Consider the following 13,041-nt stretch of genomic DNA (forward strand, 5'->3'; position numbering starts at 1 on the left):
CTATTCCTAAACAATTTAACACTAGTATAAAACTTTTACTACTATTTCTAATACTGCAGCATTAATATAATCTAAAATCAGATTATCCGGACACTACCATTCTTAATATTATAGTGTCAGTACAACTTGTGATCAAAACAGCTCGAGCAACCCTGACTTCTTTACCCTCTAACCTAATACTGCATGCAACCAGACTATTTTACTTTAAAATCTTACCCTACCAAGAATATGTTACCCTTTAGTTGACCGCACTTTGCACTGGCCTGGAACAGATAGTCGGTGTGATCCAGGTTTCCTCGGTTTAGGGGGTGTGGGTCAGATGGTCAAAGGGAACCACATCCTAGACCAAGACATGCACACACACACACACACACACCCCTAAGGCTCTACACATTCTTATCTGACCATTGTGTTTTGAAGCAGGTCAACCAATCACGTTAGGCCAAATCTTTAATGTGATTAGAGTTGGCGGTATAATTCATGCTTACTTATTTTCTTGTAGCCAATTATTGTTTTAATTTGATAAGCTATGCACGAGGAGATAACTTATATCCATTGTCTCAACTGTGGTTTGTGTAATAGCTAAATATTCCAAATATGGTCAATGTGGGTTAGACAAGCTGGGCCCAGGGAGAGGGTACAACTTATCTCACTTTATAGGAGTTAGCATAATGTGGTAACTGGTAGCAGAGCGTCTTGACCACAAGTCTGTTTCCTTTTGCAAAGCTTGCTTCTTAAAACTAATTCTACAATGCTCGCTTTATGAAGCTTCTGGAAGTTTTAGGCCTAATACAAAACTATTGTTCTTTTTAAGCCTGACAACACCTTTGTTCAAATTAATCACAACAATGTGTAAATTTAAAATACCCATATAAAATGTCAGCTAGCACAAGAGGACGGAGGAGGAGATACAGGTGAGGTGGGGGGATTTGTGACATCAGGTATGAATTTCAAAAAATGCATCTACAACTGCACACCTAATATGCTAGTGTGATTACTGAGGTTGTATATGAATAGCCAGTTATGCACCCAATTGGCCATTTGAATCAGTAAATACAGGATTTGCATTCACAGTTGTAACTACACCTTCATTGCTTAATCTCTTCCCTCACTCTTCTCTTTTTCAGACTAAATAGTCCTAGTTTTTTTCTCTGTTTGTATAGCATCTCCTTTTCCTTCCTGACTTTTACTGCTCTGCTTGCTGTCTCTTTTGGCAATTCATCCTGAAGAGCTCAAGATCTCTGGTGTGAAGTTATACTGCCACTTTAATGCATTTGGAATGCTGATAAATCTAGTTATGATTTAATTTTTTCCATGAGAATATAATTTTAATTTAACTAGTGAGATTGATTCCTCAAATACATTTCCAATTGTTGCAATTATGGGAATGAATAAAATTGTCAGCAGCCCTCCCAAGCCTCCCTCATTTGAGTTGAGTTTTAAGGCAAGTATTGAAAATTTCTCACTCTGACAAAGAATTTCAGCGTTCAATTAAAATTATAAAATGTAACTCTGTTTTAAAAGGGTCACTGTCAGATTAAAAATCTTACTTAAAATCATTTCCTTACCAGCGTTATAACCCCTGAGATTATTACGGAAAGAATTTTAAGAATCCAGATTCCATACTCCTTACTATTTTGGATTACTTTCGCATTTCTTTCAGTTTGGTCAATGGAGATTGGCTAATTAAACTTTTGTTTATTATAACTGAAATAGTTATTCAGTACCCATAAACTAAGGATTAAATGACTAGCCAAGGTGAAAAACTGGTCCCCTATTCCCCTTGCAATGTAATGGAATAATGCAATTGTGTACTCTTCACAAACTTTTTTTAATGTAACTTCCTAAATCTCTTTTGTTTTTCCCTTCTGGAGTTCTCTCACTGCCTCTCAAACTCCCTCTCCCCAATCATGCCATATCGTCGTCAGTGTCACTTCCTCCATTACTTTCACTGTCTTCAGGTACTTCTCTTTCTTACACTTCATTGTGTTCTCTACTTCCTTTTTTTTCTTTTCCTCCTTTCAAAAACTCTCTCCCTTACTCATCTCTCAGCTTCAGCCATCCATGTCTACCTACTTCACATATACCTCTCACCCTGGTCCATTCAGATATGGGTCTTTGAAATTTTACCAAACATTTAATGGAGGATTAATCCTTCTGGCCAAAGAATGGTAGGTTGACCCCAAGGTACAAAGGCAACGTCCAAGGGACAGACAAGCCTGCTCCATTGCGCACCTAAATTGCTGACAAAGTAGATGTTGCCCAAGGACACTGCCTGGTGGTCTACTTTTTGTATCCACCTCCAACTGGTGTCAGGTCACTGATAAATATTTATGCCCCACAACCCCTCTCATTGCAGGAAGGGAGAAGAGAATTCCTTCTCTGTTCCCATCCCACCACAGAATCACTTCGCCATCGAGGTGTGGGAGGTCTCACACTACTTTATCTCTTCCCAGTCTCCTGGCTCCTGCGATGGAAGTGTCTTTGCCACTCTTTCCCTCACTCAACTTCTCTTTTAGATGACTCCTCTCCAGTGCCAACCTCTTGTGTTGTTCATAGCTTTTTCAAGCAGCAATAGAGTGAAATTGTCCAAGCTCTGAACAGAAATGGTAAAAGTTGCAAAGATTGTAGTTAGTTTTCACCTTGCAGCAGGCTGGCAAACCTATGAGTGTCAACATGGAGCTGTCCATCTCCACGTAAGGAAAATAGTACTACATCCTTTTACACTCAGTTCATGTTTTGCATGGCTTTGTATCCATCAAGACTAGTGTTTGTTTTAATGAAAATGTAGATTCTGTGGATGCTAATGAAAGCTTTTCCAGGCAAGTGCCTACTTGCTGTGTTCATGAGTTTCCATACACTGATTAAAGTAATACTTTTCATTTCTACAACATTTTCCATAAAAAAATCCTCAATATTTACAAAAATGAGTGTTCCAATATGAAAATCTCACATTTCTGTTTGAAAATATTGCACCTGCTATAGTTAAAAGAAACACCTACCATCACCAGGACAGAGGTCAATGAACAGCATTTTGCTGTAGTTTTAATAACTTGTTTACATTGTGCATTTGATAGCACTTTACATATGATCAATTTCATTGTTCTGTATAGTAGGCCTTGATTCTGCAATCCCTTATTTTTGCAGTTAACTTTATATGCATGACTGCCATGGCACTAATTATTTGCTTAAAGATGAGCATATGTATATGCATAAACATTAGGGGGAGGGATAGCTCAGTGGTTTGAGCTTTGGCTTGCTAAACCCAGGGTTGTAAATTCAATTCTTGAGGGGGCCATTTAGGGATCTGGGGCAAAAATCTGTCTGGAGACTGGTCCTGCTTTGAGCAGCAGGTTGGACTAGATGACCTCCTGAGATCCCTTCTAACCCTGGCATTCTATGATTCACAGGATTGGGACTATGGCCCTAATCCTGTAACAATTTCATTTATCAGCTTCAATTTACCACAGTGATGGAACTACTCACAGCAGTAAAGTATTGTTATCCCTATTAAACAGGCAATGGAAACTGAGGCAGAAACAAAAGAGGCATTCCACTCTGAAAAATTAACTCTTATCTCCTATTGACTTCCATAATAAAATATGCTTATTTTACATGGGAAAATATTTTCATTTTTTTCCCTGTAAATTTAACCTGGGATCTGAAAGTCAAGCTGGATTCTTTCCTTTTCATTCACCAAAAATAGGCCAAATTTTAGTCGTGAATATTAGTCCTATAATGAGGTCAAGCCAGGCAATTGTTGTGGCATCAAGACCTTAGTTACACCTAGGTGTTCTGGAACAATTTGTATAGTGGGAATGCTGCGAACCATTGAACCAAACTGTAAACCCTGTATATGGTTGGCACTCACAGTTCCAGCACCTGTGGTTACACCTCTGCAACTATTGTTTTTAAATTGTCCTCTCAATGATTCAATTGTTTTTACAGCATTTGCACAGGCATAATGACTGAGGGTACCTTTAGAGGAAATATAATCTAGTTCATTCCCTTTTATCTTTGTCGGTTCTGTAGTGGTAACAACTGTAGAACCTCATTTTAATCACTTCAATCAGCAGGTGTGACATGTGAGTCTAAACAGGCAGTAGATGGGGTGAGTAAAAAGGCAACTACACATCTACCCCAATATAACAGGACGGGATGTAACATGAATTTGGATATAACATGGTAAAGCAGCGCTCTGGGAGGTGGGGGCTGCATGCTCCAGCAGATCAAAGCAAGTTCGCTATAACCCAGTTTCACTTATAACATGGTAAGACTTTTTTGGCTCCTGAGGAGACTGTTATATTGGGGTAAAGGTGTATTAATATGGTTTCAAGTATCAGAGGGGTAGCTGTGTTAGCCTGGATCTGTAAAAGCAGCAAAGAGTCCTGTGGCAACTTATAGACTAACAGAGGTATTGGCACATGAGCTTTCATGGGTGAATACCTCATGCTCCAATACCTCTGTTAGTCTATAAGGTGCCACAGGACTCTTTCCTGCTATTAATATGGTTGTTTTTCAGAACAGAACCCACTCTTTAAGAGCCCCTGCCTGTAATGTACAAACTCCCTCAATTCCTATTTATTTTAGCGGGCGCAGAGAGGCTGTTATTGCCCTGCAGGTTTTTTTTCAGCCTATGTGACTTGCCCAAAGACACCCATGGAATCCGTGCCAGAACACGATATTGGTTGAAGGTGCTCTAGGAGGATTTTTAAATCCCGCTCTACAAATTGCAATGTTTAAAACGGCCTGACACGCTTCTTTGGCTTTAGCGGGTTTGTAAGTAAAAATGCTGAGCGAACCTGAAATGTTCGGCCTGAGCCCTGCGGCTCCCGCTCCACAGCCCATCCAGCCCTGGCTTCCCCACATAAGAGCTCCCACACCTGCCTCCTCAGCCTCCCAGCTGTTCGGAACGCGGCCCCTATGACGCCACAAAGCTCCGCCCCATAGGTTCGCTCGGCGCCACCAATCCGAACGCAGAGTGCCCGGGGAAAGCCCGGCTGCGGCCCCGCGCGCCTGGAGCGCGTGCGCGGGGGGCTCCGCGTGTCTCTATAAACATGGCTGGGGCCTGCCGCGCGGGGGCAAGTCTAAGTGCCGGACATCAGGAGCCCAGGGCGCCGGCGCAGTAGCGTGAGCCGGCTCCCTGTACCCGGCTGCCGCCGCTGGGGGGAGGCCCAGCCCGCCCCACGTGTGCGCAGCCGGCAGGGGACGGATGACCATGTGTTTTCGCCAGTGTGGCAGCGGGAGCCTCCCGGAGCTACCGGCGCGCCGAGGCAGTGTTTGAGCCCCGGATCCCGCCGCGCCGCTGACACACCAGCTCCCCCTTCCCGGCTGCTATGCTGTGGGATAACGCGGACGCCCCGGGAAACTCCAGCCCTCCCCGCCTTGGTCCCGTTCTCCTCCTCCATGAGCACTTCTGCGGCAGCCCCGGTGAGGGTGATGCCCGCCGGGCACCCTGAGCAGGCAGTGGCGGCTCCTGCAGCGAGCGGGGCCGATGGGGCTCAGCCGGCACCTGCGCTCCTCTGCTCTCAGAGCACGGTGCCCCCTGCTTCTGTCTCCGCCGCTGGCGCTCCCGCGGGGGCCCAAACAATTGCCTTGAGCCACGCAGTGACTAAGGTTCCCATCAGCCTGGTGCCTGCCGTTACCCAGCAGTCACGAGTGGTGACTGCCCCCGTGGGGACTCTGGTGGCTAAAGTGGCCACTGTCACCGCTGCCCAGCAGCCACCCAAGAACTCTAGTGGGCCTAGGCTGGCTGCTCCACAAACCGTGGCTCCCAAAGCCCCCCAGACCACTACAATACAACTGCCTGCAAACTTCCAGATCCCACCAGGTGAGTCGCCTGCTTTTCTCTTCTACACACGCTGAAAGGCATTGCACTGCTAAGGGACTGCTGCTGTGCTAGGAGAGTTCAGTGCCCTGTGAAACTTGTTTAGCAAGCTGACTACAGTCATAATGCAAAGTGCGCCACTCCGAGCCTGAAGTACTGTTCTAGATTCTTTTATAAAGCTCTCAAGTAGGAGGAAAAATCAGGAACTTTTATATCTGTTTTTATGTTCTCATATATTCACTTAAGAATGGCCATACTGGGTCAGACCAATAGTCCCTCTAGCCCAGTATCCTGTTTTCTGCCAGTTAGAGCCCAGTGTGGATACAAAATTTATATCTGCAGACATAAAGCGGATATCCCTGGAGTTGCAGGGATCTAGCAACAATGAGCAAGACCAGCAGGGCCCTGGTCGGTGACCGGGCCAGGAATGAGCAGCAGAAGCATCAGCAGCATGTCAGGCCACCACTTGCAGGAGCCAGCGCCCAGCCTGGGTAGCTCCTCTGGTGTGGCTCTACTTCCCCTATCCCTACCCACTGGGGTGGGCACCAGGTTCACCGGCAGCTATCGCTGATCATGCTAGTGGTTCTCAACCTGCTGCCCGTGGGCTGCTTGTAGCCCAAACAGCACAGAGCTGCGGCTCATATGGCATCCTCAGGGCTGTACAGGTGGTATTGAACGCGGCCCACAATGGTAAATAGGTTGAGAACCATTGCGCTAGTGTGTGCAATGTGGCTTGTGTGCTTCCAGACAGGAGACGCACACCGCTGCGTGGAAGGGACTCCTGCCCGGGAGCATGTGAGCCATTTGCACACAATAGCATGATAAGGGACAAATGCTGGTAAGCCTAGTGCCCATCCCAGTGCGTAGGGCTGGGGGTGGTACAGCCATGCTGGAGGAGTTTTTCCAGACTGGTTGCTGCAGTTCCTGGCCTGGCCATGGCCCTACTGGTCTGTCTTATTGCTAGAGCCCTACAACTCCATGGATATCCACAGCTATCCACATCCACGAATATACATTTTGTATCAGCGTAGGTGCTTCAGAGAGAATGAACAGAATAGGCAATCATTGACTGATCCATGCCCTGTTGTCTCCTCCCAGCTTCTGGCAATCAGAGGCTAAGGGCACCCAGAGCATGGGGTTGCATGGGATCCCTGACCATCCTGGCTAATAGCCATTGATGGACCTATCTTCCATGAACTTATCTAATTCTTTTTTGAACTCCTTTACAGTTTTGTCTGTCATAACTTCCCCTGGCAGTGAGTTATACAGGTTGACTCTGTGTTGTGTGAAGAAGTACTTTCCTTTTTACTTTTTTTTAACTGCTGCCCATTCATTTCATTGTGTGACATGTCTGAGCCCACGCCCAGACTACCCCGCCGTATCGGCGGGTTAAAATCGATTGCTCGGGTATTAATATATCGCGTCTAGTCTAGACACGATATATCGATCCCCGAGCGCGCTTACATCGATTCCAGAACTCCATCAACCCGAACGGAGTTCCGGAATCGACACGGAGAGCCACGGACATCGATCCCGCGCCGTCTGGACAGGTGAGTAATTCGATCTTAGATATTCGACTTCAGCTACGTTATGAAGTTGCGTATCTAAGATCGATTTTCCTCCCCTAGTCTGGATGAGGCCTGAAACTTGTGCTGTATAGGGGTAAAGAATGCCTTTTTATTCACTTTCTCCACACCATTAATGATTTTATAGACCTCTATCATATATCCATTTTTAGTCATCTCTTTTCAAAACTAAAAAGTCAGTCTTATTAATCTTTTTTGAAATAGTGTGACCAATGTTCAAGGTGTGGGGGTACCATGGATTTATATAGTGGCTTTGTGCTATTTTCTGCTTTATCTATCACTTTCCTAATGGTTCCTAACATTGTTAGCATTTTTGACTGCTGCTGTGCATTGAACAGATGTTTTCAAAGAACTATCTGCAATGACTCCAAGGTCTCTGAGTGGTAACTGAGCTGAAATTCAGTGCTATTATGGTGGGCTATTGTGATCTTAGTGAATTTACTTAATTGCCCTGCCTAAAGTTTCTTGTACAATAAGGTTAGTTCTTTACCTCATAGAGTATTGTGCAGATATATCCATTAACATTTGTGAGGTACTTAGATAATACTGGTGGTGGAGGGAGAAGAGGACCTAGGTCGATCGGCTTTTAATCTACAGTTCGGTGTGCAAAAATGTGGTGAACAGCCAGGTGGTGATATCTTCAAATGATATAATTTATTCCTGAAATGTTGTTTGGTTCTAGCCACCCTCTCCCAAAAAGCAGATAGCAGAAATAGTCTGGATTCAGAGACGTACACCAAAAATGATTGGAGGTATAGAAAGTCTTCATGAAAAGAGATGGAAAGGATTGGAACATGCAGTTTAGGGGGCAGGTGAAGTGGCAATATGATATATAGAAGATTAATCAGGTGCTCCACTCACCCTTCCTCATAATATTGCAAACAATGGGTTATTCCTCTTATCAGTGTTAAACTTGCTGTTCTACCTGCCTCATCACAAGGCTGGATTAGATGACCACTTATGGTCCCTTCCATCCCCACGTTACCTTGAGTCTGATTCACGGACAGCTTTTTTTAAAAAAAGTCTGTTCACTGGAATTCACTACCACTATATATTGAGACCGCAAGGGTTTAGTAGAATTCAAGAACTGATGAACACTGATCTAGATTAGATGAAGTTCTTAACATTATAAGGGAAAGAATCATACTTCTGTTGGAGGTTAACTTATGCCCTGAAAGTTCAGACCCCAATTGTAATGAAAATATTTGTATTTCCATAATTGTCTACCGCCAGAAAATTCCTATATTAAAAGCATTTGTTACTAACAGTCAGATAGGATACTGGACTAGATGGGCCACTGATCTGATCCAATATGGTAATTCCTATATTCCTATTACATATTATCCACAATTTTCAAAACAAATTCAATATCCTGAAATGCACTTTATGTATTCTTTTGTATTAAAGAATACTTCACTGAATTCCTGTTATGGAACTGTATCAAGTTTAAAGAAACTAAGCTGTTTTCATTAGTCAGTTTCACTTTCTGGTTCTCCAGCTCAGTGATATCGTGTCTGGGTTGTGAGCACATCAAGGGCATGTTTACATTCTGTCCAGCTTTCCATTGAAATGGAACATTGCAGAAATGTGAGCATTAGGTTTTGTGAATTCATTTATAAAATCTACATTTTGGCCTCTAATAAGGTCCTTTTACTACATACTGACTTTTGACATGAAGGTGGGTTTAAGAAAAAAAACTGAAGTGCATGCTCACTAGTGATTATCATAGGTTGGGAACTTTCATGACTTTAAATCTATTCACTTTCCATGTGTTTTTTCATAACTTGTGTATAATCTGTATTGAAGATGTAGTTTTATACAAGTTTTTTTTCCCCTATCATTCGTCTTTTCTACTTAAGTGAGGAAATAGTGTTGAATATGGTATCTGTGGAATTACGCAGATGTCACTGTTGCATCTTCTGTTTGAGCCTGGGATAGGAAAGGGTGAAGCTGAGCTAGGTTTCAGACTGGAGTTTAGAGGTTTTAATATTTAAAAATGTTGCAACCTTTCTCTTAAACACATGGAGTTTCCTTCTGTGCTACCAGTGTACAAAGTTAGTTAAAATTCAAATGTATAGACATCACTGGGCGATGCACTTTGAATGATTATTTTGATCCTTTAAAAAGAGACTCTTACACTTGAGAAGGCTTTATTCTATTTACGTCTTCTGTCTTATGGATTTCATTCTTAATAATTAGCGGGGGAAAAAAGGTAATTCAGACAGGAAGTTCTGATGCTGAATTGTAGCATTACAACTATGTAAGTGTTAATGTGAATGCCTCAAACACATGGTTGACTTAAGCTTATATTTGAAAATAATTAGCTATAAAATCTAACAGGCAAATGAAAAATGGTAGGTAAGAGAATACAATTAGTCTTCAAAATAATGTTCAATCTGTGGCCCTTGAGAGCAACTATTGAGAAAATATGCATTTAATTATGAATTAAAAGCATGTTCCTTGTGATTCTTGAAGTGTTTGAATTGGCCCTGTTGCTATGGGGAGAGGTAGGGAGCACCGCTTACACTGTTTGTTTTAAAGCACTTGCAGTGTGAACTGGGTGCACTCTTTAGCAGCAGGTGCCCTTTCCTGGTTGCAGCTGCTCATTAGCTCCCCTGCTGGCTCCCTGCTGCTTTGTGAGAGAGAGGAGAGGAGAGAGTTGTGCTGGGCTATGGGAGTCCTGAGGGACCAGGGTAGGAGCTTGCCTGGCTCTGCCGGGTCTAGTGGACCAAAAAGAACAGCAGCAATCCTAATTTCAGTACTCTATCTTCCTTTTCTCCCCATCCTTGTTCTTGAATCTCCTTATATTCTTTTTTGCCCTTTCTGTTGCTGTCCATTTTTCAGTTGTCTATTTCGTCTCATCCTTCCTCTGGGGAATGTTTTAAAGGCCATTTTTGAAGGGTCGCCAGCAGCCAAGCAGATCTGTTTCCCTCATGGAAGGGCGGTGCAGTGAAGTGTGAAACTTGCCTAGATACTGATGGATTCACCTTTGTTACTTCAATATGCTTACAGCAGGGATACTTTTCAAACTCTTACAATTGTTGCTAAATCTGGTCTAGCTCTACTGGTGGTAGCAATGTTGTAGTGTGCGAGGGCTGCCAGTTACTGTTTTATATCAGGTATGTGTCCTGTGAGCAGAGTTAGATGATGCTTAAAACAGTAGCAGCAGCCAGTTTACGCTAGGGTTGCCAAAATTGCTAACACCAATGGACCTGAACAGGTGTTTTAGCAACAGTGGATAGGTAAGCTTTGAAAACCAGCCCTAGTGTAGGCAGGGCTCTACAGTGCATAACATGCTTTTCTACTTGCTGCAGAAAGCAAGTGACTAAGATTATGGGAATTTAGTCACTTTCTCTTTCCCTCTGGGTCCTCTACAAAGAACTGTTTTACTTGCTTCTGGCAAGTTCACTGCCACCTAAGGTCTGTTCAAGCTGATTGTAAACTTCAGAAAACTGTTCAAGTCAGCTTTCATCGACAAAACAGTGAAGGTGTACACACTGAAATGCCCTTCCCAATGTAACTCCCCAGCTATGCCGACATAATAAAACCACCTTGATGAGCAGTATAGAGCTTTTTTGCAACATAGAGCGATGCAGCATCACTCTGGCTCCTCACTTACTTATGTCACCCTAAGTGGCCTCCAGGAGGTCTCCCACAGTGCCCATCATGACTGCTCTGGTCAGCAGTTAGAACTCTGCTGCCCTGAAGATGCACAGGTATGTGCCTTCCCCTGTTTAGAAGCCTGGGAATTTTTGAAATTCCAATTCCTGGTTGCTCCTGGTACACAGTTCACACAGCATCTTCCCAGCTGACCTTCACACAGCAGACTTGCTTCCATGTGGTACACACCGGAGCTGTCTGATCTGCTGAGTAGATGGAGAGAAGAGGCTGTGTAATCGGAGCTTTGCACCAGCTGTAGTAATTTCAATACTATGGGGCTGATTGCATGAAAGGCACATGCAGCAGTGTCATGATAAAATCAGGGAGCTGAGGCAGATGTACCAGAAGGTAAGGGAGGCCAGCTGTTGCTCTGGAGCAGCATTGAAGACATGCCACTTCTATAAGGAGTGACATGCTGTCCTTGGTGGTGACCCCACCTCCATCAAGAGACCTGTGGATACTTTCTGAGGGGACTGGAAGCAGCGGCCAGTTGACTCAACCCCGATGGGAAACTGGTGGACGAGGAGGTGGAACTGGAGGACAATGTGGAGCACAAGGCAAAGTTGTCCAGATGCATGGTGAATCAGGAGGGGTCTAGTCGGTCCCAGCACTCCAACTCTGGTTTGCAGGTTGCTGGAGACGGAAGCTTCGGTAAGTGCTTGTTTTGCTTTGATACTGCAAGGTGAGAGGAGATTGCGCTCTCATTTACTTCCTTATATGGTAGAGGAGGGATAAGGGACAGAAATTAATAAAGCTGCCTGTCTACGCAGTGGGGCCACAGCAAAAAGTATGTTAATGTACATGGGGATGTCTCTGGAATCCTCCATAGTGATATCTAGGAAACTGTCCTCTAGGAATTCTGCCATCCTCTGCCGAAGGTTCCTTGGGAGAGCTGCCTTGTTTCTCTCCGCCACTGTAGGAAACTTTGCTGTACTCCCCAGCAATTATCTCTGCAGGGACCAAAGCAGCACACAGGCGATCAGCATACAGAGCTGGTCTGAAGCCACATGCATGCAGGAAATGCTCCCTTGCATCCTCGGTTACCCTGTGGAGTGAGATCTGGTTTGATTCCTGGCCTGTGGAAAAGAGGGTACCAGTATTCAGAATAGGCTCTATAGCCACTTATAATAGCCCCCTTTGCAAACCAGCCTTTGTCCCTTCTTGCCTTTTCCCCTTTTCCCACCCCAGCTGTGAACTCACCATAAATGGGACTCAGTGACCTGTGTGCTTGCCACAGGAGCATGAGAAAGAGATGTGTGTAACTTTTGAGAGTCACGGCTGTGAAGGCACTCACAATACCGTCTCTTTTGATTGTTTCTTTGCCTTCTGCAATGTGTCCTTGAACACTCCTCCACACCAGCAATGCACCTCCATCAGATAAGGCAGTGACCCAGGAGGAGTAAAAAGGATATGTTTCTTGAAGTGCTGCAGTGAATAGATGTAGCACATAGTGAAATGAGCGTGGAGGGAGACAGTAAATGAAAGACTGAGGCTGGATAGCTGCAAAAGGACATGGGCAGAAGTGGATGATAAAGATCCTGGAGGACCAGCCAGAGATGTTGAAGTCTCTCATTAGCCTGCAATCAGAGCGAACCCATGCCTGACTCTCTTTCCAGCCACAACAGAACACCGGTCCATGCCCTCCCCAAACTCCCCCACCACAATTGTTGCATGGTCCTGGTTCCTCACTGTACCCTGTGCGCTCCATGCCTGGGGACTGGTTTTCCAATGAAAGCTGGAATTACACCCAGTTGGGAGCCGTAACTGCAAGACTGTTCCTCACTCTTATGTTTCCTGTTTGTCCAAAAGTTTGTATTTTATCCAGTTATTAAACTTGAGTCTTTGAAATAACGAGTCTTTATTTGTGACGTACCTACATCGCTCAGTGCTACCATTGAAAAACGGTGGCTATAGGTAGGAATATTTGCTCCTTGCAATTAACGCTCAAGAAGCAAGCACTACAGGAGT

At 44.3% G+C, this 13,041-nt stretch overlaps 1 protein-coding gene across 2 annotated transcripts in view; it reads left to right on the forward strand.

Annotated features, from left to right (window-relative positions):
* The first annotated feature begins 5,135 nt into the window (after nt 1-5,135).
* Nucleotides 5,136-13,041, forward strand: part of TAF4B (TATA-box binding protein associated factor 4b) — a 125,364-nt gene continuing 117,458 nt past the window's right edge. For both annotated transcript variants that reach the window (XM_030552954.1, XM_030552956.1), the window contains exon 1: nt 5,136-5,830. In XM_030552954.1, coding sequence (XP_030408814.1) covers nt 5,407-5,830 — 424 coding nt within the window. In that variant the 5' untranslated portion in view covers nt 5,136-5,406. The remainder of the gene's footprint in view (nt 5,831-13,041) is intronic.

This window comes from Gopherus evgoodei, chromosome 2 (genome assembly GCF_007399415.2).
Source record: "Gopherus evgoodei ecotype Sinaloan lineage chromosome 2, rGopEvg1_v1.p, whole genome shotgun sequence".
Taxonomy (NCBI): Eukaryota; Metazoa; Chordata; order Testudines; family Testudinidae; genus Gopherus; species Gopherus evgoodei.